General features: G+C 37.8%; 5 protein-coding genes across 5 annotated transcripts; all 5 read right to left on the bottom strand.

Annotated features, from left to right (window-relative positions):
* Positions 1 to 1,633: 1,633 nt before the first annotated feature.
* On the bottom strand, positions 1,634 to 10,533 carry p4ha3 (prolyl 4-hydroxylase, alpha polypeptide III). Its single transcript, XM_026377836.1, has 13 exons — positions 10,346 to 10,533; positions 9,349 to 9,503; positions 9,017 to 9,240; positions 7,213 to 7,362; positions 7,079 to 7,130; positions 6,819 to 6,976; positions 6,230 to 6,406; positions 4,220 to 4,284; positions 3,947 to 4,106; positions 3,798 to 3,860; positions 3,325 to 3,393; positions 2,512 to 2,608; positions 1,634 to 2,090 (listed from the first exon to the last, which is right to left on the bottom strand). The coding sequence occupies exons 1-13, from the start codon at positions 10,531 to 10,533 to the stop codon at positions 2,020 to 2,022; spliced, it is 1,629 nt and encodes a 542-aa protein (XP_026233621.1). The 3' UTR covers positions 1,634 to 2,019.
* A 2,646-nt stretch (positions 10,534 to 13,179) lies between these two features.
* LOC113171243 (odorant receptor 131-2-like) lies at positions 13,180 to 14,118 on the bottom strand. The gene has a single exon (XM_026373568.1). It carries the CDS (start codon positions 14,116 to 14,118, stop codon positions 13,180 to 13,182), a length of 939 nt encoding a protein of 312 aa, XP_026229353.1.
* A 2,423-nt stretch (positions 14,119 to 16,541) lies between these two features.
* LOC113171227 (odorant receptor 131-2-like) lies at positions 16,542 to 17,507 on the bottom strand. The gene has a single exon (XM_026373567.1). It carries the CDS (start codon positions 17,505 to 17,507, stop codon positions 16,542 to 16,544), a length of 966 nt encoding a protein of 321 aa, XP_026229352.1.
* Positions 17,508 to 19,229: 1,722 nt separating this feature from the next.
* LOC113171211 (odorant receptor 131-2-like) lies at positions 19,230 to 20,207 on the bottom strand. Its single transcript, XM_026373566.1, has one exon. It carries the CDS (start codon positions 20,205 to 20,207, stop codon positions 19,230 to 19,232), a length of 978 nt encoding a protein of 325 aa, XP_026229351.1.
* A 2,180-nt stretch (positions 20,208 to 22,387) lies between these two features.
* LOC113171194 (odorant receptor 131-2-like) lies at positions 22,388 to 23,347 on the bottom strand. The gene has a single exon (XM_026373565.1). It carries the CDS (start codon positions 23,345 to 23,347, stop codon positions 22,388 to 22,390), a length of 960 nt encoding a protein of 319 aa, XP_026229350.1.
* Positions 23,348 to 23,912: the final 565 nt, after the last annotated feature.

Raw genomic sequence — 23,912 nt, 5'->3', positions numbered from 1 at the left:
TAGTATAACATGTCATAAGAGATATAATAATTTTATGATTATTCTGACTTTTCAGATCTTTTTTCTCTCATTTTACCCAAAAGTGCATCTTACTGGCTCATAATTTAGACATTTCACATGTATTAATAGGGTACACTGCAAAGGAAATAGGGGGTAATGTGATAAAAATGAGGTAAAACAAATCAAACTTCACCTACAAAAAACATTTCTTTAACCCCATGCAGTCCTCCTTGACATCACCAGCAGAGGGAAGCAAAGCTGGTATAAAACTTACACTTGCAGTGAATTATAGTGACTTTCTGATATTGCCTGTACTTCTACTTTACTTATTTTTTGTGTAGCTGAGCCATTTGTCCATCAATCAGCAATATATTAAGTGTATTAATAGCTGTATTTTTGCATCAGTGTTGTGCACACTCAGAATTTTTCACAATGTAAGGTTGTTCCCAAGGTATTAAAAAACACAATTATATCTAGATTTAGACTCAAATGTATCTGAGACGTATCTTACTTTAATGATTCTGTCAGTTAATAATAGTAGTTTGCACTTTGGCTATATTGACAGGAACAGAAATGTTTTATACCTCTGCCATCACATATTGTCAAGTGCATGTAGTAGCTATACCCATTTTATCTTGTGTTAATATTGGCAAATTATAAGAGAAAAAAAAACTGCAAAAAAAATTGACTTTCAGGAAAACACTGTTAATCGTGCACCAAGCAATCTGCAGAACGGCCTGCTGTTGCATTTGCTGTGTGATTTGATGACGCGTGCCTGCTTTCATTCCCTCCCCTTCACATTCACTAATCTCTTACTCACTAAGCTCCAGGATAGAAGGAAAGTTTCATTCAGGGAGGCCTGTAATTGTCTCCAGCTCATAAAGTGAATTTTAATACATACAAGTCTCTGTGTTGGTTATGACTCTCAAGAATGGTTATGACCTACTTCCACACACATCTAAGAAATCTCAGTGGTATGAATAATTCCTCTGGATGAGACTGGTTTCCAATCACTTGGCACTTAGATCATCATGATTAATGACAATCAGCCTCTGAAGTCAGCACAAGGCTCACAGATCTGGTTCATCTGTTCCATGAGACAGATTTGTCAGTTACATCAACCAAACTGAAAGACACTCCCTGAAAGGCAGCAATGACCACATCACACATAAAATCACTCAGTCCGTTGGGAATAAACAGGCAATGACTGGTCTCTCTGAGTCATAGCACCAGTCTGAACTTTGCTCCTGAGCTCTTAGAGGACCAAATACAGAAGAACGTCAACCAGAATATCTGTGTAACGGGGAAAGTGCACGCACTGTCTTCATGTAACACAGATGTTAATTTGAAAGTCATGAAATAGCTTTTCCACATACATCACATTCTCTATCTGCTTGTTCCAATGTTTCATGGAAGCACATTCACACATAAATTCGGCTGAATATTCAAATCCAAAAAGAGCATTTATTTCTGGGTGCATCATTACATCAACTTGAAATCTTCATGTATTGATTCAGGAACATTAGCTATCTTTGTAAACTTTTACATCTACAAATGTTCTAATAAAGCTCTGAGAGTCTGCACAAATTCAGTTGTGTCGATTTTTGATGACAGCCCCTTGACTGGGCCCAGCGTAGGAAAACGGCTGCATAATGTATGTTTTTAAGCCAGCAGGAGGCAAACAGTCTGCAAAGGCCTTTCACCATCTGCGGGAACTGGCCAATACAAGCAAGAGAGCATTTGGCCTCTAGGGGTCGACTGCCAGCTGCCCTACTCCTTCCACCCCGCCTCTCAACCTTGTGCTTTCCATGTCCACTGCAGCAGTGTCCACTGTATGCTCCACGCTCCCTGGGGACCGCAGCTCCAATCACAGATCCAGGCAGCTCTTTCACAGCTCTCACCTCCCCTGCCTGTGTGCTCACTTTCTGGCTGCCTCTTCCTCTCTGCCTGCAAGTGTGCCTCTCAATTGTAGAGGCCAATGATTTAACTCCAAGGGGCCCAGCTAATGCTCCACCCCTGTCACTCTGCAGGATTCAGGCTGCAGCGATGTAGGAACTCTTGGCCATACTCATGGATCCATTTGTTTGCCACTAGAACATACAGAAAGACACAAATAATGCTTTAATATATTAAATACATAAAAAGTTAATTCACTTCTGACATATTGTTGCTTAAAACAACACAAAACCATCAAATACTTCTGCAGCTGCTGTGTGATGATTAATATCCTTCTGTTAGTTTAACTGGATCCCTGACACACATTTCAGCATTGGGAGTTCAACGGTCTGGGCCAAACGGCAGCAGATGTTTAGCTTCCCCAGTGCCTGAACTGCATTCTGTAACATCTCTAGATGCATAATGCAGAACACATGTGGATAGGAGCATGATATTAATGCAAAACGTTAAACAGTGATCAATTGGTCTTATTAATTGTCTTTACTTGGCTCTTTTCCATCACTTTTTGGCTTCTGCTGAAAAGATCATCAGATCTTACTTTGATTTTAAACTTACCCCATTTGTCTCCAATAAGCACAGGGCAGCCAGCATGAAGAGTGTCTACGTCACCTTGACCATTTCTATGGAGATTCCACCAGAAGATGGCAGCTTTCTGAAATATGAAAAACAACATAAAGAAACTACGTATTTAGTTTAGTCTAAACTAAGGTTGCAACTATTACTTATTTACATTTTTGACTAACCGGACAATTATTTTTCTAGTCAATCAACAGCATTTAAAAAACATCGAAAATTTTTGAAAAATAATATACATTTCAAAATGATTTCAACAAATCAGTTGAACACAAGACTACATTAAAGATAATAATGAGGAGCTGGATGATTATTCAATTGTCACATACTTGCTATGAATGAAACATTACTGACACAGGTTTTTATTTTTTCTGTACTAAAGCTACTCAGTCGCATTCTAAGTCCCCCAGACAGAGTTCAATTTCAAGCATGCAAGCCTATAAGTTAAGTGTTTTGTTTGTCATTTTATCATTTTATGAGCTTTCCTTATTTTCTGTATAAACAGTCTGGAAGTGAGATGTTAATAAAATGAAAGGTGGAGGTTAAACTCTAGGGATGGTTTGATAAATCATCCACTGCAGCCCATTTATGAGCAAAATAGAGGCTTGACTCTCAATACAATCCCAGTATTGTGATAAAAAACATCTCATGGCAGTTGTTTCTCTGCTCTGACCTTTTAGCATGCTGACAGCTGTGTCTGAGAGAATGTGAGGGAGTCGGAAAAACAAGGCCAGAATGACATGGAGACAAAAGAAGCTGCTTTCAACTCCACTGAGACGTCTGCCGTGTGTTTACCTCCACGACAGGAACGCTGAAGTTGGTGTAGATGAAGGCTGTGGACCCACCTGCCTCAACAGAGCTGAGCTGTGGAGAAGACACATTCCTTCAGAGTGATGTCTTGGGTTTATGTGTTTATGTTACGAAAAAAACTTCTTGTATTCTCATCAATTATAATATTAAAAATAACATGTTTTCAAAGCTGTTAAAAGGCTCATCAAACTCTAAGTCCAATTAATAGGCTAAAAAGATAAAAATCTAAAAGCAAAACTAAAGAAATAGACTTATAACGGAGGTCAAAAACGTTTGCTGCCTGACAAAACGTCTATATAACATAATTTATGTTATGAGGTCAGATCTCTCTAGAGCTTCTTCTTCTAAGTCCTTCAGCACTTCGGCACACAGTTTTAATTTAGACTTTGGAACAGCAAACAGGGAACTGCCCAAGAAGCTCTGGGTCATTCAGACTGTTAGAGCAAGACTTTACTCACATATATCATAAACGTTGCCACTCGATTCCCAGTTTTTAGCTTGAACACAGGGCTCGAAGGTGACTAGATGTAAAGAAATGTAAACAGACATTAGAAAGCACAGACAAACTTCACAGTCTGGTATAAGATTAGACTGATGATCAGCTTACGGTGGCGTGGTCAAAGTGTGGCTCATAATGACCACCAATCCCATAATTCACCACTTGGAGGTACTCGCCATAAGGGTGCTTCACATTGAGACCAGTGACCATGGAGATCCTCTGGTCCAACTTGTCAACAATGGAGTGGGCTGAGCCCTTCAGCCACGCACTGAAAATAAGGTGTGTTAATAAAGTGTTTTTGTTTGGTTCACAGTAATTAATCTAAATTTGTGCATGCTAACATGAGTTATAACATACATAAAGTGTGAGACGTGTTTGTACCTCTTGCTGATGCGATAGTCTGCTGTTGCTTGTTTCTCTCCAGCTGCCACAACAGATCTTCTCAACTAGTTAGTAAAGACAGAGAACAGCATCGTGTGTTTGTCGATGTTACAGCAGCTAAGCTTTGACAAAGTTTGAGTAACGGCACTGAAAAATCCTCTAATTACATATATATAATGAAAACAGATATGAGAAAACAACCCAACCTTGCACCTCTAATAGACCTGCATTTTTATTCCCATCTTTCTTTGGAAAGAGGAGAAGCGAGTTGGTGAATAAATGATCAGATTTTGCTGCAAAAAACAAGAAGACTCCAAAAAAAGTGTGATGATTCATTACTTTCACTTCCATTGTTTCTTTTTTCACATTTTCAACTCAAGACTGAGTCTCAGAGAGCATCTGCAGAGGTCCAGGTGTTTTATTCCTGTTAGCATCTGTAATTTACGTGGCCACAAGAGACATTACTTAATAAAATACCTTTTAAAAACATTGTTAAGAGGTCGAATAGGCTACTGAAGTCAGCTAATCACTTCAAACATACTTTAATAACAAAGAAATCTATACAATGACACATCTGTTGAATTATAACAGAGCTGTGTTCTTGCTTGCTCTTGATTAGCGAATGCTGCTCACTGCTCCAAACTAATATTATGTCCTAGGACTGCATTCAATCGACCCAGAGGCTGACATAATGGTAAAATAAGTACAGAGGTTTCCATCTGAGCACAGAATGGAAAACTCACTGAACAATGCCAAAACCTCACAGAAACTATAGGGCTCCAACTGCGCATTTTATTCTCTAAAGTAACTGAGTCAACATACTGTAGCTGCTCTGAACACAACACACTGTAGCTCACATTTAATTTTCAGATAGCTGTGTTTGGATAGAGGCTCAGTGACAGTGGACTGAATTTACCGGTGGAGACCAGCAGGGTTGTCTGGACAGTTTGAGGCGTTCAGCCAAGTTTTCATAGTAATGTATCCTTCATTCCTTTAAGCCTTTCTAAATGTTTGGACGCAGACCAGCTCTTCCTCCATAAGTTCTTTCCAGAATCTTTCCAGTGGGAAAAGGTTTGTGGCTGGCTCAAGCATCCAGCGAGGTCCACAGCAGAGCACAGTATGAAGTACTGTGTGTAACGTTTACAGATATCCTAATTCAGGGCATTGATTGATATTTTGAATGTCATAAATCTTACATTATTGGACTGTTTTTACAAATGCATTAGTTTGAGAGGCTGCTTTTCATTTAAAGTATTTATCTGGAAAGTAATTCCAACTGTAATTCCAATAATTACTTCCCTGTTATACATTGGAATGAAAAGTTATATCAAGTGGAAATACTCCAGTACTTCAATGCAACAGTTGGGTGTTGATGATAGATAAATATATTAAATTCTTACAGTCATAAAGAGTGTAATAAGTACTTGTACTAAGAATCAGCAGTAGTATCCTAATAATTATACAACTTAAACGTTTTAAACGATTAAACGTTTACTTTCAATTACAGACAAACATCTGGGATAAAGGAAAATCAACACGTGGTCGGAAACACCCTAAAGTACACACTAATACCAGCGGAGCCAATTCCAATATACAGATTTTCCTCATGCAAAACTTCTAAGGCAATATGTTCTAAACAATCATTGTTAAAACTTTAACTATATAGCAGCAACGGGTTTGCATGGCAACAGCAAAACGTAAACACGGTGTCTTTGACTCATTGACTTTAACAGACTTTAATAAACTCTCTTGACAACTAGTCGTTGCCAAGAAAAGACTTTGCAGCTTCGCTTTTAGTGAGTCCCATGTGACAAAAACAGCACATTTCCTCTGTTTGTTGGGAAAACTCTGCAAACATGGAATTACAAAACCTTTTAAAGATGTATCAGAGATAATGTGTGGCGTTAATTCTAAAAACAAGTTCCTAAAAAGCTGACACATTGGAGTAATATGTTGGATTTTGAGTTTTCGACCACAAGTGATGAGGAAAATGCACTTGGTGGCACTTACTCCAGGCTGGGCAACCCTCTTAATGTCTTCAGCTTCTGTGTCAGTTATGAAGTTGTGGTATAGGACCACATACGGCTGCAAGCTCAGCACTTCACGTCTTAGTGGCAGCAGCAGCAGCCCGGGATCATCGTTGGTGAAGTAGTCGCAGAATAGTCGGGGGTTTTCAAAATGCACTGGCTGTTGGGATAAACAGGCATCTGAAGTCTGTTGACAAGATCTAAAGAAGAACTGTTTTTCATTTTCATCCACAAACAATTACTGTCAACATTGTTCTGTCCCCACATGAGCTGAAGGGAAAACATGACTTAACATGGGTTTTTATTGCCAAGGAAACTCCCAGTACAAACTTCCATCTTCCATCAAAACAAATTCTGTTACATCTGTGGTAAATTGTTGAGAGCTGTTTAAATAACAGATGACATGAGTTCATTCACTACTTTAGTCAGGACTGAAATGTCTCAGCAAGCAGAGTGTGGATTGCAGATTAATTTTTGTACAGACATTAAGAGCCGATGAGAAAGCTAAAATTCTCATCTGTGATCATTTCCTGATGCTCTGTGTGTTTTCTGAATATTTCTTTGATGGCTACCTGAGAACCTTGGGTCTGGCAGAGTCTCTCGTAAGTGTCCCTGGTCCTTAAATAGTTGGTGGTGGGTCTCCTCAACACATCACCCCTGGATGGTGTAGCAGCAAACAGCAGCTTCTCATATTTCTCTACATTCTGCAAAACTCTTCCATTTGTCGGATCTGTGAAGAGAAGCACGTTAAGAGCACAGACACACAGACGATTTACACTGTTCATTGATGCAAATATACAAAGAGTAAAGAGGGTTTTCATTAAAAAGTTACCATAATGCAGTAACTCCTGAGATAGACTCAGAGCGTAGGAGACGTTTCCTGTCTGAAACAATCAGAAATTAGAGCGAGATTAGAGAAGCACAATCCATCAGTCATCTGGATGTTGTAAGAGTCATTCTACCTACTTTAAAGTGAGAGAAGGCCAGATGATCCAGAGCATCTTCTAAAGTCCCTTCATTCTCAGGGCTCCACTCGCCTCCTGTTCCCCTGAAGAGACGCACCGACTCCTCCAACCACTGCACTGAGTGGTAGTAGTCTTCCTGCTCGTAGGCCACCTGTGGAGATCAACACCTGGGTTACTGTACTTTAATACGATTTCTTTAGCTTTTTGAGTTTTTTAGGGTTTAAAATTTTAGTAAGAATCTCTAATTATTTTGCAGCAGTAAGAGAAGCTTTGAGTCTGCATCAGACCAGGTTCTTCTTCCAATTCATGACATGCAGCTGGCATAAACATTTCCGCCTGACATGCTGGATTAATTCAGCATTTGTGCCAAAGCATCAGAGTTGAATTACAAAAAAAAGGCCACTTTCCAGTTGATGACTTATTAGAAAACCAATGCAGATGAAACAGGATGATTTATAAGATAAAACCTCCTTAAAATATGACAATTTATTTATTTTTTCCTTAAATAATCAATTCATGAATGCATCTTTGCAGCTATGTCCATTTCAACAAGAATGTCTGAGAAATATTTGTATAGACTTATATTTATTTCCATGACATATGTGGTGATGTTGTATAAATCCCCATGTGGCTCCAGAGGGGGCTGTGTGACATCTGTTGCACTGTGGGTGATGATGAAGGATTTTGAGTTGAATTAGAAGATTGAACAAAAGATGATCTATGTGGTTCTGCTGCAGTATGGTGCAGACTCCTCAACTGAACACAATGTGTATGAAGACACTTCAACACCTGAAGCAGCATTATTACATTTAAAAACATATTACCACTGACTCACAACTGAACTGACTCAACTTCAAATTCCTCCCTAAGGAAATAGTTAAGCTACGTTTCCGTTAACAAACTTCTGCTGGTTGTGAAGAGCAGTAAAACAGCCTTGTAAAAACACAGTAAATGCACTCTTTCACTGACAACACCCTATAACTAAGTGTATCTGTTTACAGATTGTTCCAGATAATCCCAGCCTCCGTAGACGTGAAGGCAGGTTTTGCTATTTGCTCCAAACACTTCTAAACATGTGCTGCATGAGATAATGTCTTTTCCATACAGGAGAATGTGTCTCCCACACGGTGCCCTGCCCTTTACACATCACCACTGTACATAAACAGAGGAATCCATTGTGGTGAAAACCTTGTTTTTTCCTTTTATACTCCATAGAATAGCATATTTCTTTGCACATGAACGGGGTAGCCAGGCACGAAACGGGAAGAATGCCACTTTTTCCAGGCAGACTGTCTGGATTTGCAGCACACAGCGACTGACAGGCCTTTAGAATGGGATCTTAATCAGGGAGGAAATTTTTCACAGCAACATCTTCCAAATATGTCAGGATTTTATTACTTCACATCATTACTTTACAGTTCTTACTCAGGAAATGGACCCAGAAGGATTAAAGACTTATTTTGAGTCTAGTCATAGCTAGAGATACAGAACCTGTTGCTGATTAAGATTGTAAAGAAACTGAACAGATAGTTAAAGATCAACTGCGTGTTGCTTGTGACCTCTTAATAAAACACTGTCAAGCTGAGGCCTCTTGGTTTCTATAAGATCGTGTTTGTCCAGTGATTTATTTCCTATTTCAACTTAAACTAATTTAATTTAAAGAACCGTTTTAGTCCGAGCTGTGGATACAGGTTTATGTAGCAGAACTTTGTTTTCTCTGTGTTTCTTTCTCACGATCATCTTATTTACTTAAGTAGTAAGTTACTATACAAATAAGCAATAAAAGAAAAGCATGTATTGTTTACCTTTCCAACGAGAAAGCAGTCATCCCCAGACAGTGGGACAGACGCTGCAGGCATATAGACGTCTACAGGCTTTCCATTGGTGACTCGCTGGAAACGACCCCTTGCAAGGCTTGCAACTTGGAGGGCATACACGTCCTGCAGCCTCATCAGTCCTTTAGCAGCCCCCTGGAGGTCTTCCAGCTTGGGCAGATCAGCTGCTTCCTCCTCGAAACTGGACCTGAGAGCTGGACAGCAGAGGTCAAAGGGTGAACTGATGACAGCAGAGAAAATGGGGGTGTGTGTTATTTAGACATCAACAGCAGATGTGTCTATGAAGAAGACAGGGAGCCAACCTTGTGCATTCTCCAGGGCTTCGTTGCTGTAGACCACATTCAGCCACTCTGAATGCAGGCGCTTGATGAGGGTGAACGCCGCCAGTGGGTTTGCCATCGCAGTCTCTGAACCTTTGTAGAGTTCATTGTGAAGGTCAGACACCTTAGCATAAAAGCTGTGTGAAAGATCATAGAAGGTGGTTAGAAAATATTGATGATGCTCAGACAGTTAAGTGTAGTAAGTGAATCCTGGAAACTCTGAGGTTCACTAAAAGATATTAAAACTCTTCAGTGCTCTTTTTTTACCAAAGTACTGCATATCGGTTTGAAACTAGTTCCCAACTTCCAGGGTACAGATTAGACTTCACCAGAATAATGGAACTATGCATCTGAAGATATTACCATCAAATCAGAGCAGATGATTGAAGCTGATGTACGACGTGACTCATTTTTCAAGCCCACACTATAAACACACCACAATAAAGCCACCACAGCTCAGATAGTATTTTCAATTTTATGGTCAAAAGGGCTCATCTATGACTTTAGAGACAGCTGTTTCTACTTAGGAAACTAATGAATCACAGGAGAAATAGATGGGATGTAACTTGATAAGAGTTTTTCTCTTAGATTTCAATATAATAGACTGAAGTTATTGAAATAAATTAAAAGAGAAGCTGCACATCAACAGGTTAAAACGTGACCAGGTGATACTTCTGGACAAACATCTGCATGCGATGTCCAGAAACATGTCCCATTATTATTCACTTTGTGGAGCAGCTCCAGGTTCAGATTTCATCAGCACACTCTCGTCCTGTCTATGACAAGAAACTTAATTCAAACTAACCAACTAAACTGAGAAGTACAGCGACTTTCTCCATCTGTGATTCTGCAAGAACCGATTCGAGCTGATGTGCAGTCTGTCAGACCCCGGTGGAAATCAATGAGTGGTATCATTAATAACATACAAATGGTTATTTCTCTTTACAAGTCTTGAGCCTCCATCGTGCAGCTCACTCACCGTCTGACATCCTGCAGCCTCTGCAGCTCATGGTCGATGTAAGTCCTCAAGTAATCGATCAGCTTCCGTTCAACACTAATCGCCTCCTTCACGTTCAAAAGCGACGTATACATTTCTCCTGAAGACCAGGGCAGCACAGCTACAGTCAACAGAGACCAACTTAGGTAAACACGTGTAAAAGTTTTCATTTCCAGAGCAGAACAGGAACTTGAGCTTCTTCTCCTCACGTCTCCTGAACAGCTCTGAGGATCTTCAGGGTTTTTCCTCGGACTCTCCCTGCACCACATGGGGGTCTCCCTCATGCTGATCGTGTTTCACTGCGATCAGCCTGCAGCCTGGACTCTGCCAGGACAATTAGAGTCTCATCACAGTAATCACCACACATTTTTATTAGCCCCATAATAATAATAATGCACGGACATGTATGGAGCCAGCGCCAGTTTGTGATTGAGCTGCATCTTCATAAAAAGATTATTAATTAAATAATCTCATCATTTGTGTGTCTTTAATTTCATTTAGTAATAATGCTTTGAAATAGGGTGAAGCAAGGAGGTTAGGTTGATGATTAAGGTTGTAGTAATAGCGACACCTGCAGGCGAAAGCTCTGAACAACAAGGCAGCCACAGCAGCTCTGCAAGAAATGTGTAGATTTTTACTATAAAGAGTTTAGTATTAAAGTATTTGAAAGTGATATGTAACTGGAGCCATCGGGATGTGTGATGTGCAGACAAAGTCACAGAAACAACCAGTGTAGTGTATTTACAAATCATGATGTTAATAATATCCCCTCTAAACCAACTTGTATAAATCTTGTGACAAAAATGTATTTCTATTCCACAGCTAAAGGAAAAACGTGGCAATGTAGTTTCTGTTCATGACATTAGTATAGAAATGACTTGCACAGTCTAATTTGGGTCCATCAGTGAGCTAATAAGTGACCACCACTGTGTCCTTGAACGAAGGCCTCGATCCGTCTCTACAGGGCAGACTGTTGTGTGTAACTAAATCTTTGTATTCCTGCAAAAGAGTAGCATCTAAATGAAACTAAAAAGAAAATATATACTACATTGGTGGTGTTCAGATGTTCTAGAGAACAGCTAAACATGGAAGCAGGAAATAAACGCACAAATAAATGAATATATGAATAAATGCACACATGTATAAAGAGATGTTTGTTTTATTTGCACGACATGTCAAGCCCACACCACTTAGACCAGAACTAGCCTATGTCTGGACAACTGTCTCTCTCTTTGTGCATATTTACACATTTATACACACATTCAGTGGCAAAACCCGTCACTGAACTCGGCAACAGGTTGCAATACATTTACATTTTCAGTACAATAAACTACAGTGCTAACGCTCTATGTCTAACTGTTTTTCATTGTAAATTGGCTGAGGAACACTACAGATAAATAGAGTCGTCTGTGTGACTCCTTATTAATTTTACTTACATATTTCACTTTACAACCAAGAGGCATGGCAACATTTAGGAGGCCATAATACATTTGAATGACAGACCAGAGAGTGTGGGAGTGTCCACTAGGGCCAACACAGATGGCAAATACTCATGTGCACCGCATAAAATCTTGTAGTAGACTTTTCATTCCACAGAACATCTGGAAAATCATTCTGTACCGCTCTAAATAGTCTAAAACATAATACAGATGTGTCACGTGCAGCAAATACAAGGCACACAGCAAGTCTGTCCTCTATGTGGTGTGTAGAAGAGCATATTTAGGGTGTAGACCTAGGTTTGGAAATTCAGTGTGTATATGACAACGTGTACTATCAAGTTTGTCTTCCCATCTTTTTTCTGTTGAAGACAAAGAGAAGAAAAGTCAACAATGTTACTAATTTATGTAAAACAGGTTATTTACTTTATTACTCATATGTTTTTAACAAATATTCAGTTTTCTCACAAGAAAAAAAGAACTTACATTGACACATGTGACATACTATTAAAAACACATGTTGTTTGTAGTTTTGATTTAAAGATTTAAAATATCTGCCATCTAGTCTGTTCTGAGAATCATTAGTCTGCAACTCAGTCACACAATTAATCAAAAATCCTGCAGGATCAGCATGTTAAGATGATGAATCCCACAGCTGTTGCCAGACTTAATGTATCAGACCTTAAATTCACTCACACAATTGAGTAATCTTTATTGATGCTGCTGGCACAGATTCACTGGCGTTGCCTGGTTTATCTTTAACAGCAGTGGATCTATGAAACTGTTTATCTTAACCTGAAAAACTGTGTCGTGTTTCTAAGGGGAGTTGAAGATAAAATAAAGTTTAACCTATTCCCGATTAATTCTTGTGTAGATTCCTGATGATATTACTAATGACAAAATTAATTCAATGACTGTGATCTGCATCTGGATAACTGGAATAAAATATACATATAATTCACTATCAAAGAATTTATGTTCATTTCACAGAGTGTCATTTGAAATCGACACGGTCATTCTGAGATTATTAGCACCAATTGCACTGTTAACCTGTTGCACAATAGAAAAACATTTTATAACATATTTGTGCCTGTGGCATGAAGGAGGAAATAAATAATGTAAGAATATGTTAATTAGGTTAAAGACATTTTAATACTTTTTGTTTTTTAAGAAGGACCTGATTCCTTTGGTTCAGTTTCTATTTCTAATGTATTTTAAAAACCTTTTCCAAACTTTTTAGCAAAAATTCCCTCATGATTCTGCACACAGTATTTCCCTGTAGAGCTACAGCACAATGCAGTGCAGAGCAAGGGAAACATTTTTACTAAAAGGCTGCACATTTTTAAGAATTGCAGATTCATTCATCAAGACATTTGTACATTATTTTTGGACTTTGAAATTTACTTTATCTGAGCAGCAGAGGAATGTTTTCCCGATGTAGCTCTTGAGACTCTGATCTCTAAAGCCGTAGATGAGCGGACTAAGAAACCGTGGGATTAGGATGAAACAGAAGTAATTAAAAAAGGCGATGTCTTCTGGTAGCCAGTCAGCTCGAAGCACTATGAGAGCTTCAGTGATTGGGCTGGTGAAAGCCAACATGCACAGAAGCAACTGAAAGCCATGGAGCAGCACAGTGTGCATGGCTTTGCTCACAGACACTTTGTCCTGTCTCATCTTTCGAGTTTCCAGCAGGATTCTCACATATGTAAAGAGGATGATGACAGCCACTACTGCGAAGCAGAGCACATTTACAGCAGTTCTGAACAATGTCTGGATTGGATACGAGTTAACAACAGCGGGTTTGCAAATCACAGGGGCTGAGAAAGCGTTCACTTCAGGATAACGTTTTCCTATAGAGTATTCAGTGATAGGGAAGGAACAGCTGATGAGCCACAGAGACAGAATAATGATCCAGATATGGTCTGAGCGCCAGGCGGCAGGGCGCTGCAGGGGATAGAAGATGGCAACATAACGCTCCAGTGACATGGTAGCTAGGATTAAGGGAGTGTTCTGGAAAGTGGCAGTCGATATGAACAACAGAGGAAAACATAAACCAAGAGCAAATTGTACCTGACCCATGACCAAGAGAAAGAGCAGCACAGAGAACATGAGCTGCAGGGTGTCATTGATGAGCATGGAAGCAAAGAGGATGTAACGTGAGGTTTCCAAGAACTGCCTGTGAGATGCAAAAATGTGCAGCATGACAACAATGCAGCAAAGGAAGACACAGAAGAAGGGGATAACCACACACACCTTGATGATCACAGAAGGGCTTTTGTGCAAAGTTGCATTGACTGGAAGATCAGTCAGATTCTGCATTTTGCATGTGTGGACTGGAACAAACCTGTCAAAGAAAAACATTGAATAAAGCTCTATATACATAAAAATAAAAGATTCCCCCAAAACACATTAGTATCGTACAATAATATCTATAATTGGAATTCATGTAAAAGAACAGCATATCACACATGCTCAACAGTAAGAAATAAAACATACTTTTGTTCTAATCAAAATAAAAGCCCCTAAATTTCTGTCTTCATCTGTCTTCAAGAGTTCAGATTTCTATTCCTCTTATCAGAAAGTGCGTTCACACTGAACAACATGTTAGGACGTTCTTCCCCTTATCTGAAGTGTTTGATCTCATGCTAATTATTTTCACTCATGCCTGGTTCCTCAAGAGATGTCTTCATTTCATGATGTCATCATAAAGCCTTCTGTCTCTCATCAACACATCTGAATGGGGAAATTGGTTATTGAACTTTTTTGTTATAGTTTTAGGGCCCCCGTCCACACTGAATGATCTTTATTGATGTTGCTGGCACAGATTCACTGACGTTGGTTTATCTTTAACAGCAGTGAATCTATAACATTGTTTATCTTAACTCAAAAAACTGTGTCATGATGGTTTTTGAAGAGGAGACAAAAAGGTTGAATCGATCAATTGTTGTTCAGACCTTAGCCGTCCCCTATAAGTATCATACCTCTTTATAGTCCATAAATCTGTAAATTACAATTTTTTAATATTATTTACTTTATATGTGGATGAAGACGGTGACTTATTTCATAGAGTTTATGCACATTTCACTAACTTAAAGATATTTTTTAAATAAAACATTAAATGCAATTTGATACATTTAATTATTAAACTGTCCTAATTATAAATCTATAATGAAAATCAGTAGGAACAACATGTGTTTGAATTATTTAATATTACATAACATTTACTTCTTTACTTTCCATTATTATGTAATAAGACATGATGATATCCCTAATGACATTATCAGTTTAATGAATGTGATCTGCATCTGGATAACATGATTTTCTGCCTGTGGCATGAAGGGAGAAATAATTAAAGTAGGTTATTAGGGGTTAAGTTTAGGACAAATTTAAGACATTTTTAATACTTTCTTTTTTCTAGGAAGAAGAAACTGATTCCTCTGGTTTATACTGGTCTTCTTTCCTAAAACATTAAACAAAACAATAAGAAAAGGGTTTATTTTTAGCAGTTTTCAAATTTTGGATTCTTCATGTTTCCCCAAATAGTATTTTTCTTACAGTTACAGTGTAGTAAAGGAATAATAACAGGGAGAATGTTTACTATAAAGACCACCACTTTGGAAAATACACATTTCATTAAAAACCTTCAATTTGCTTCCTCAGTTTTAAACAAACACCTTTGCAGAAGTATAGGGACTGTGGGTTTTGTCCTCCACATTGTAAAATTTTACTTGTTTCAACTTAAAAACTCAAGGTTTAATTTTTTTCTTCTTACACATCTAAATGTTATATTAACTAAGTATTGAATGCTGTGTAAACTAATGTGTTAGTTTGGGTGATACAGTTTTTTACTTCAATAAACAAGTTACTGTAGGTTGTTGTCTAATTTGAAAACTCTACTGTATCTTCATTTGAACAATCTGTTGTCCAAACATTAGTTGATCTGATATTTAAAATACTCCCAGCTTTGTTGTTTTGTACACTCTCAAAAATATTCTTAGTTATGTTGTAGCAATAACTCTTCAAATTGAGTAAAACAACCATGGTGCTGAATCTAACATGATATACTGGCTTCTTCTGAAGCCACAATGTACCAAAAATAAGTAAAAAACGAACATGTTAAGCTGTACTAAGAGGTTATGATAATTATAAGTGTACTGGAGTAGGGAATGAGTTCAACACCAACCTCTGTCATGGCTTACATAGTTTATACTGGTGTAAAAACAAATAACTGTGATCTAATGTATGTATGTATGTATGTATTAAAGACACATAGCATGTTTCCAGTATTACTATTTTTTTTTTAAATAATTAAAAAGAACAACGTTTTAAGAGCATCAGCTTGGTTTTCTGACATGTCTACTAACATGCTGATTTGTTTCATATTTTATCAACTTTATTTGACAAATTGAGTGAAGTCTAACAAATTAATTCATATAACTCAAGATTAGCAAGCTAAACTACGAGTTAAGACATCAAGTCCGAACAACTAATGTTTAAAAGGTCTGTCAATAAAAACTCAAAATTTTAATTTGAATTAGCTTGAAAATACAAAACATAGATATTTCGCAAAATTCTTGAATGAGACTTTACACTGCATCAATATACATTAGGAAGAAATCTCAGGATGACCAGCATAAACAGGAAAATTTGTGAAACAGTTTTTTTCAAGAACTCCAGACACCCTGATTAAACATTATAAATTCATCCATTCTTACATTTGTGCATTATGTTTAAGTTTTCAGTCAAAAAGAAAATAAGTTGTCCTGCACCTGCACTTTCACTTTGGATTTGACTTTGTTTGGGCAGCAGAGGAATGTTTTCCCGATGTAGCTCCTGAGACTCTGATCTCTAAAGCCGTAGATGAGCGGACTAAGAAACCGTGGGATTAGGATGAAACAGAAGAAATTGAAAAAGGTGATGTCTTCTGGTAGCCAGTCAGCTCGAAGCACTATGAGAGCTTCAGTGATTGGGCTGGTGAAAGCCAACACGCACAGAAGCAACTGAAAGCCATGGAGCAGCACAGTGTGCATGGCTTTGCTCACAGACACTTTGTCCTGTCTCATCTTTCGAGTTTCCAGCAGGATTCTTACATATGTAAAGAGGATGATGACAGCCACTACTGCGAAGCAGAGCACATTTACAGCAGCTTTAAACAATGTTTGGACTGGTGATGAGTTAACTATAGCAGATTTGCAAATCACAGGGGCTGAGAAGGCGTTCACTTCAGGATAACGTTTTCCCATGGAGTACTCAATAATAGGGAAGGAACAGCTGATGAGCCACAGAGACAGAATAATGATCCAGATATGGTCTGAGCGCCAGGCGGCAGGGCGCTGCAGAGGATAGAAGATGGCAACATAACGCTCCAGTGACATGGTAGCTAGGATTAAGGGAGTGTTCTGGAAAGTGGCAGCCGACATGAACAACAGAGGAAAACATAAACCAAGAGCAAATTTTACCTGACCCATGACCAAGAGAAAGAGCAGCACAGAGAACATGAGCTGCAGGGTGTCATTGATGAGCATGGAAGCAAAGAGGATGTAACGTGAGGTTTCCAAGAACTGCCTGTGAGATGCAAAAATGTGCAGCATGACAACAATGCAGCAAAGGAAGACACAGAAGAAGGGGATAACCACACACACCTTGATGATCACAGAAGGGCTTTTGTGCAAAGTTGCATTGACTGGAAGATCAGTCAGATTCAGCATTTTGCATGTGTGGACTCGAGCAAACCTGTCAAAGAAAAACATTGAATAAAGCTCTATATGCATAAAAATAAAATATTTCCCCAAAACACATTAGTATTGTACAATAATATCTATAACTGGAATTCAGATAAAAGAACAGCATATCACACATGCTCAACAGTAAGAAATAAAACATACTTTTGTTCTAATCAAAATAAAAGCCCCTAAATTTCTGTCTTCATCAGTCAGAAGAGTTCAGATTTCTATTCCTCTTATCACAAAGTTTGTTCACACTGAAAAACATGTTAGGACGTTCTTCTTCTTATCTGAAGTGTTTGTTCCTCAAGAGATGTCTTCATTTCATGATGTCATCATAAAGCCTTCTGTCTCTCATCAACACATCTGAATGGGGAAATTGGTTATTAAACTGATGTATTATAGTTTTAGGGCCCCCGTTCACACTGAATGATCTTTATTGATGTTGCTGGCACAGATTCACTGACGTTGGTTTATCTTTAACAGCAGTGGATCTAAAAGATTGTTTATCTTAACTCAAAAAACTGTGTCATGATGGTTTTTGAAGAGGAGAGAAAAAGGTTGAATTGATCAATTGTTGTTCAGACCTTAGCCGTCCCCTATAAGTATCATACCTCTTTATAGTCCATAAATCTCTAAATTACAATGGTTTAATATTATTTACTTCATATGTGATGATATTCCTAATTATATAATCAATTTAATGAATGTGATCTGCATCACTGTTTTTTATACATTTTTTATTTTATATATGGCACAGACTGGTTGGCACCTTAATCTCGTTGTACAATGTTGCAATGACAATAAAGTTTATCTTTATCTCTTAATCTTTATCTCTTTATATAAATATATTACTTTATTAAACAAGTTAGGTGGTTGTCTGATTTGAAAAATCTAGCTTCATTTGAACAATCTGTTGTCCAAACATTAGTTGATCTAATATTTAAAATACTCCCAGCTTTGTTGTTTTGTACACTCTCAAAAATATTCTCAGTTATGTTGTAGAAATAACTCTTCAAATTGAGTAAAACAAGCATGGTGCTGAATCTAACATGATATACTGGCTTCTTCTGAAGGTTATGACAATTATAAGTGTACTGGGGTAGGGAATGAGTTCAACACCAACCTCTGTCATGGCTTACATAGTTTATACTGGTGTAAAAACAAATAACTGTGATCTAATGTATGTATGTATGTATGTATGTATGTGTGTATTAAAGACACATAGCATGTTTCCAGTATTACTTTTTTTTTTAAGAATTAAAAAGAACAAAATTTTAAGAGCATCACCTTGATTTTCTGACATGTCTACTAACATGCTGATTTATTTCATATTTTATCAACTTTATTTGACAAATTGAGTGAAGTCTAACAAATTAATTCATTTAACTCAAGATTAGCAAGTTAAACTATAAGTTAAGACTTCAAGTCAGAACAACTAATGTTTAAAAGTTCTGTCAATAAAAACTCAAAATTTTTAATTTGAATTAGCTTGAAAATACAAAACTTAGATATTCCACAAAATTCTTGAATGAGAATTTACACTGCATCAAATATACATTAGGAAGAAATCTCAGAGTAACCAGTATAAACAGAAGACTTTTGCTGAAAATTTGTGAAACTGTTTTTTTCAAGAACTGCAGACACCCTGTTTAAACATTATGTATTTATATATAATGTGTCCTTTCTTATATTTATGAATTATGTTTAAGTTTTCAGTCGAAAAGAAAATAAGTTGTCCTGCACCTGGACCTTCACATTGGATTTGACTTTGTATGAGCAGCAGAGGAATGTTTTCCCGATGTTGCTCCTGAGACTCTGATCTCTAAAGCCGTAGATGAGCGGACTAAGAAACCGTGGAATTAGGATAAAACAGAAGAAATTAAAAAAGGCGATGTCTTCTGGTAGCCAGTCAGCTCGAAGCACTATGAGAGTTTCAGTGATTGGGCTGGTGAAAGCCAACACGCACAGCAGCAACTGAAAGCCATGGAGCAGCACAGTGTGCATGGCTTTGCTCACAGACACTTTGTCCTGTCTCATCTTTCGAGTTTCCAGCAGGATTCTTACATATGTAAAGAGGATGATGACAGCCACTACTGCGAAGCAGAGCACATTTACAGCAGCTTTAAACAATGTTTGGACTGGTGATGAGTTAACAATAACAGACTTGCAAAGCACAGGGACTGAGAAGGTGTTCACTTCAGGATAACGTTTTCCCATGGAGTACTCAATAATAGGGAAGGAACAGCTGATGAGCCACAGAGACAGAATAATGATCCAGATATGGTCTGAGCGCCAGGCGGCAGGGCGCTGCAGGGGATAGAAGATGGCAACATAACGCTCCAGTGACATGGTAGCTAGGATTAAGGGAGTGTTCTGGAAAGTGGCAGCCGATATGAACAACAGAGGAAAACATAAACCAAGAGCAAATTTTACCTGACCCATGACCAAGAGAAAGAGCAGCACAGAGAACATGAGCTGCAGGGTGTCATTGATGAGCATGGAAGCAAAGAGGATGTAACGTGAGGTTTCCAGGAACTGCCTGTGTGATGCCAAAATTTGCAGCATGACAACAATGCAGCAAAGGAAGACACAGAAGAAGGGGATAACCACACACACCTTGATGATCACAGAAGGGCTTTTGTGCAAAGTTGCATTGACTGGAAGATCAGTCAGATTCAGCATTTTGCATGTGTGGACTCGAGCAAACCTGTCAAAGAAAAACATTGAATAAAGCTCTATATACATAAAAATAAAAGATTCCCCCAAAACACATTAGTATTGTACAATAATATCTATAATTGGAATTCAGATAAAAGAACAGCATATCACACATGCTCAACAGTAAGAAATAAAACATACTTTTTGTTCTAATGAAAATAAAAGCCCCTAAATTTTTGTCTTCATCCGTCTTCAAGAGGTCAGATTGCTATTCCTCTTATCATAAAGTGCGTTCACACTGAACAACATGTTAGGACGTTCTTCTCCTTATCTGAAGTGTTTGATCTCATGCTAATTATTTTCACTCATGCCTGGTTCCTCAAGAGATGTCTTCATTTCATGATGTCATCATAAAGCCTTCTGTCTCTCATCAACACATCTGAATGGCGAAATTGGTTATTGAACTTTTTTGTTATAGTTTTAGGGCCCCCGTCCACACTGAATGATCTTTATTGATGTTGCTGGCACAGATTCACTGACGTTGGTTTATCTTTAACAGCAGTGAATCTATAACATTGTTTATCTTAACTCAAAAAACTGTGTCATGATGGTTTTTGAAGAGGAGACAAAAAGGTTGAATTGATCAATTGTTGTTCAGACCTTAGCCGTCCCCTATAAGTATCATACCTCTTTATAGTCCATAAATCTGTAAATTACAATGGTTTAATATTATTTACTTTATATGTGGATGAAGACGGTGACTAATTTCATAGAGTTTATGCATATTTCACTAACTTAAAGATATTTTTTTAATAAAACATTAAATGCAATTTGATACATTTAATTATTAAACTGTCCTAATTATAAATATATAATGAAAATCAGTAGGAACAACATGTGTTTGAATTATTTAATATTACATAACATTTACTTCTGTACTTTCCATTATTATGTAATAAGACATGATGATATCCCTAATGACATAATCAATTTAATGAATGTGATCTGCATCTGGATAACATGAATTTCTGCCTGTGGCATGGAGGGAGAAATAATTAAAGTAGGTTATTAGGGGTTAAGTTTAGGACAAATTTAAGACATTTTTAATACTTTCTTTTTTCTAGGAAGAAGAAACTGATTCCTCTGGTTTATACTGGTCTTCTTTCCTGAAACATTAAACAAAACAATAAGAAAAGGGTTTATTTTTAGCAGTTTTCAAATTTTGGATTCTTCATGTTTCCACAAATAGTATTTTTCTTACAGTTACAGTGTAGTAAAGGAATAATAACAGGGAGAATGTTTACTATAAAGACCACCACTTTGGAAAATACACATTTCATTAAAAACCTTCAACGTGCTTCCTCAGCTTTAAATAAGCTCCTTTGCAGAAGTATAGGGACTGTGGGTTTTGTCCTCCACATTGTAAAATTTTACTTGTTTCCACTTAAACAACTCAAGTCAAATTGCTACCATAAAAGTTTACTTCAAGTCAACAAACGTAATTTTTTCTTCTTACATATCTAAATGTTATATTGACTAGGTATTAAATGCCGTGTAAACTAATGTGTTAGTTTGGGTGATACCGTTTTTTACTTCAATAAACAAGTTACTGTAGGTTGTTGTCTAATTTGAAAACTCTACTGTATCTTCATTTGAACAATCTGTTGTCTAAACATCAGTTGATCTAATATTTAAAATACCCCCAGCTTTGTTGTTTTGTACACTCTCAAAAATATTCTCAGTTACATTAAAGAAATAACTCTTCAATTTGAGTAAAACAACCATGGTGCTGAATCTAACATAATGTACTGGCTTCTTCTTAAACCACAATGTACCAAAAATAATAGTTAATATAGTTAAGCTGTATTAAGAGGTTATGACAATTATAAGTGTACTGGGGTAGGGAATGAGTTCAACACCAACCTCTGTCATGGCTTACATAGTTTATACTGGTGTAAAAACAGATAACAGAGAAAAAACAAAACTTTGTATTTTACAAAATTCTTGAATGAGAATTTACACTGTATCAAATATAAATTAGGAAGGAATCTCAGGGTGACCAGTATAAACATTACATTACAGCAAGAAAAACCTGTTCCAGTTTTCATGTAGGCAGTTGACTTTTGCTGAAAATTTGTGACACCCTGCTTAACCATTATAAATATATCCGTTCTTACATTTGTGAATTATGTTTCAGTGTTCAGTCAAGAAGGAAATAAGTTGTCCTGCACTTCGACTTTGGATTTGACTTTGTATGAGCAGCAGAGGAATGTTTTCCCGATGTAGCTCCTGAGACTCTGATCTCTAAAGCCGTAGATGAGCGGACTAAGAAACCGTGGGATTAGGATGAAACAGAAGTAATTAAAAAAGGTGATGTCTTCTGGTAGCCAGTCAGCTCGAAGCACTATGAGAGTTTCAGTAATTGGGCTGGTGAAAGCCAACACGCACAGCAGCAACTGAAAGCCATGGAGCAGCACAGTGTGCATGGCTTTGCTCACAGACACTTTGTCCTGTCTCATCTTTCGAGTTTCCAGCAGGATTCTTACATATGTAAAGAGGATGATGACAGCCACTACTGCGAAGCAGAGCACATTTACAGCAGCTTTGAACAATGTTTGGACTGGTGATGAGTTAACAATAACAGACTTGCAAAGCACAGGGACTGAGAAGGCGTTCACTTCAGGATAACGTTTTCCCATGGAGTACTCAATAATAGGGAAGGAACAGCTGATGAGCCACAGAGACAGAATAATGATCCAGATACGGTCTGAGCGCCAGGCGGCAGGGCGCTGCAGGGGATAGAAGATGGCAACATAACGCTCCAGTGACATGGTAGCTAGGATTAAGGGAGTGTTCTGGAAAGTGGCAGTCGATATGAACAACAGAGGAAAACATAAACCAAGAGCAAATTGTACCTGACCCATGACCAAGAGAAAGAGCAGCACAGAGAACATGAGCTGCAGGGTGTCATTGATGAGCATGGAAGCAAAGAGGATGTAACGTGAGGTTTCCAAGAACTGCCTGTGAGATGCAAAAATGTGCAGCATGACAACAATGCAGCAAAGGAAGACACAGAAGAAGGGGATAACCACACACACCTTGATGATCACAGAAGGGCTTTTGTGCAAAGTTGCATTGACTGGAAGATCAGTCAGATTCAGCATTTTGCATGTGTGGACTCGAGCAAACCTGTCAAAGAAAAACATTGAATAAAGCTCTATATGCATAAACATAAAAGAAAACTCTTTAAGACATATTTGTGATGTACAGCATTAAAATTGGAATGCAGTTTTCTTAAATGTCAGATTAAAGAACAGACAGAAATGTTTAACAGCACAACACCATATCTGACATTGTATGAAAAAGAAACAACATTAATGGTAATTCACCTACCTAAGACTGTTTTCACCAGTCTGGAGACTGAAGAGTTCTGTTCTTATCATAAAATATGTCTTCAGTGAAAAGCAACAGGGCATTCTTATCCTTATCTGTACTGTTTGGTCTCATTCAAATTGTCTTGACTCAGGCCTGATTCCTCAAGAGATACTGTGATTTCACACTGTTGTCATAAAGTATTGTGTTTCTCATTGGCAACAGATTTCTGTGTGGACATGGGTTAATGGGCTCTTTAAGCAGAGATTTTGCTGAAGGAGTCTTTAGTGGCTCTATTGTGGCTCACTGCTCATGCTGATATCCAGGTTTCTCTTTTACTAATATATAAATTAAATT

The sequence above is a fragment of the Anabas testudineus genome, chromosome 13 (genome assembly GCF_900324465.2).
Source record: "Anabas testudineus chromosome 13, fAnaTes1.2, whole genome shotgun sequence".
Lineage (NCBI taxonomy): Eukaryota > Metazoa > Chordata > Actinopteri > Anabantiformes > Anabantidae > Anabas > Anabas testudineus.
Note: the sequence above shows the minus strand (reverse complement) of the source record. Positions and strands in the feature narration are given on the sequence as shown.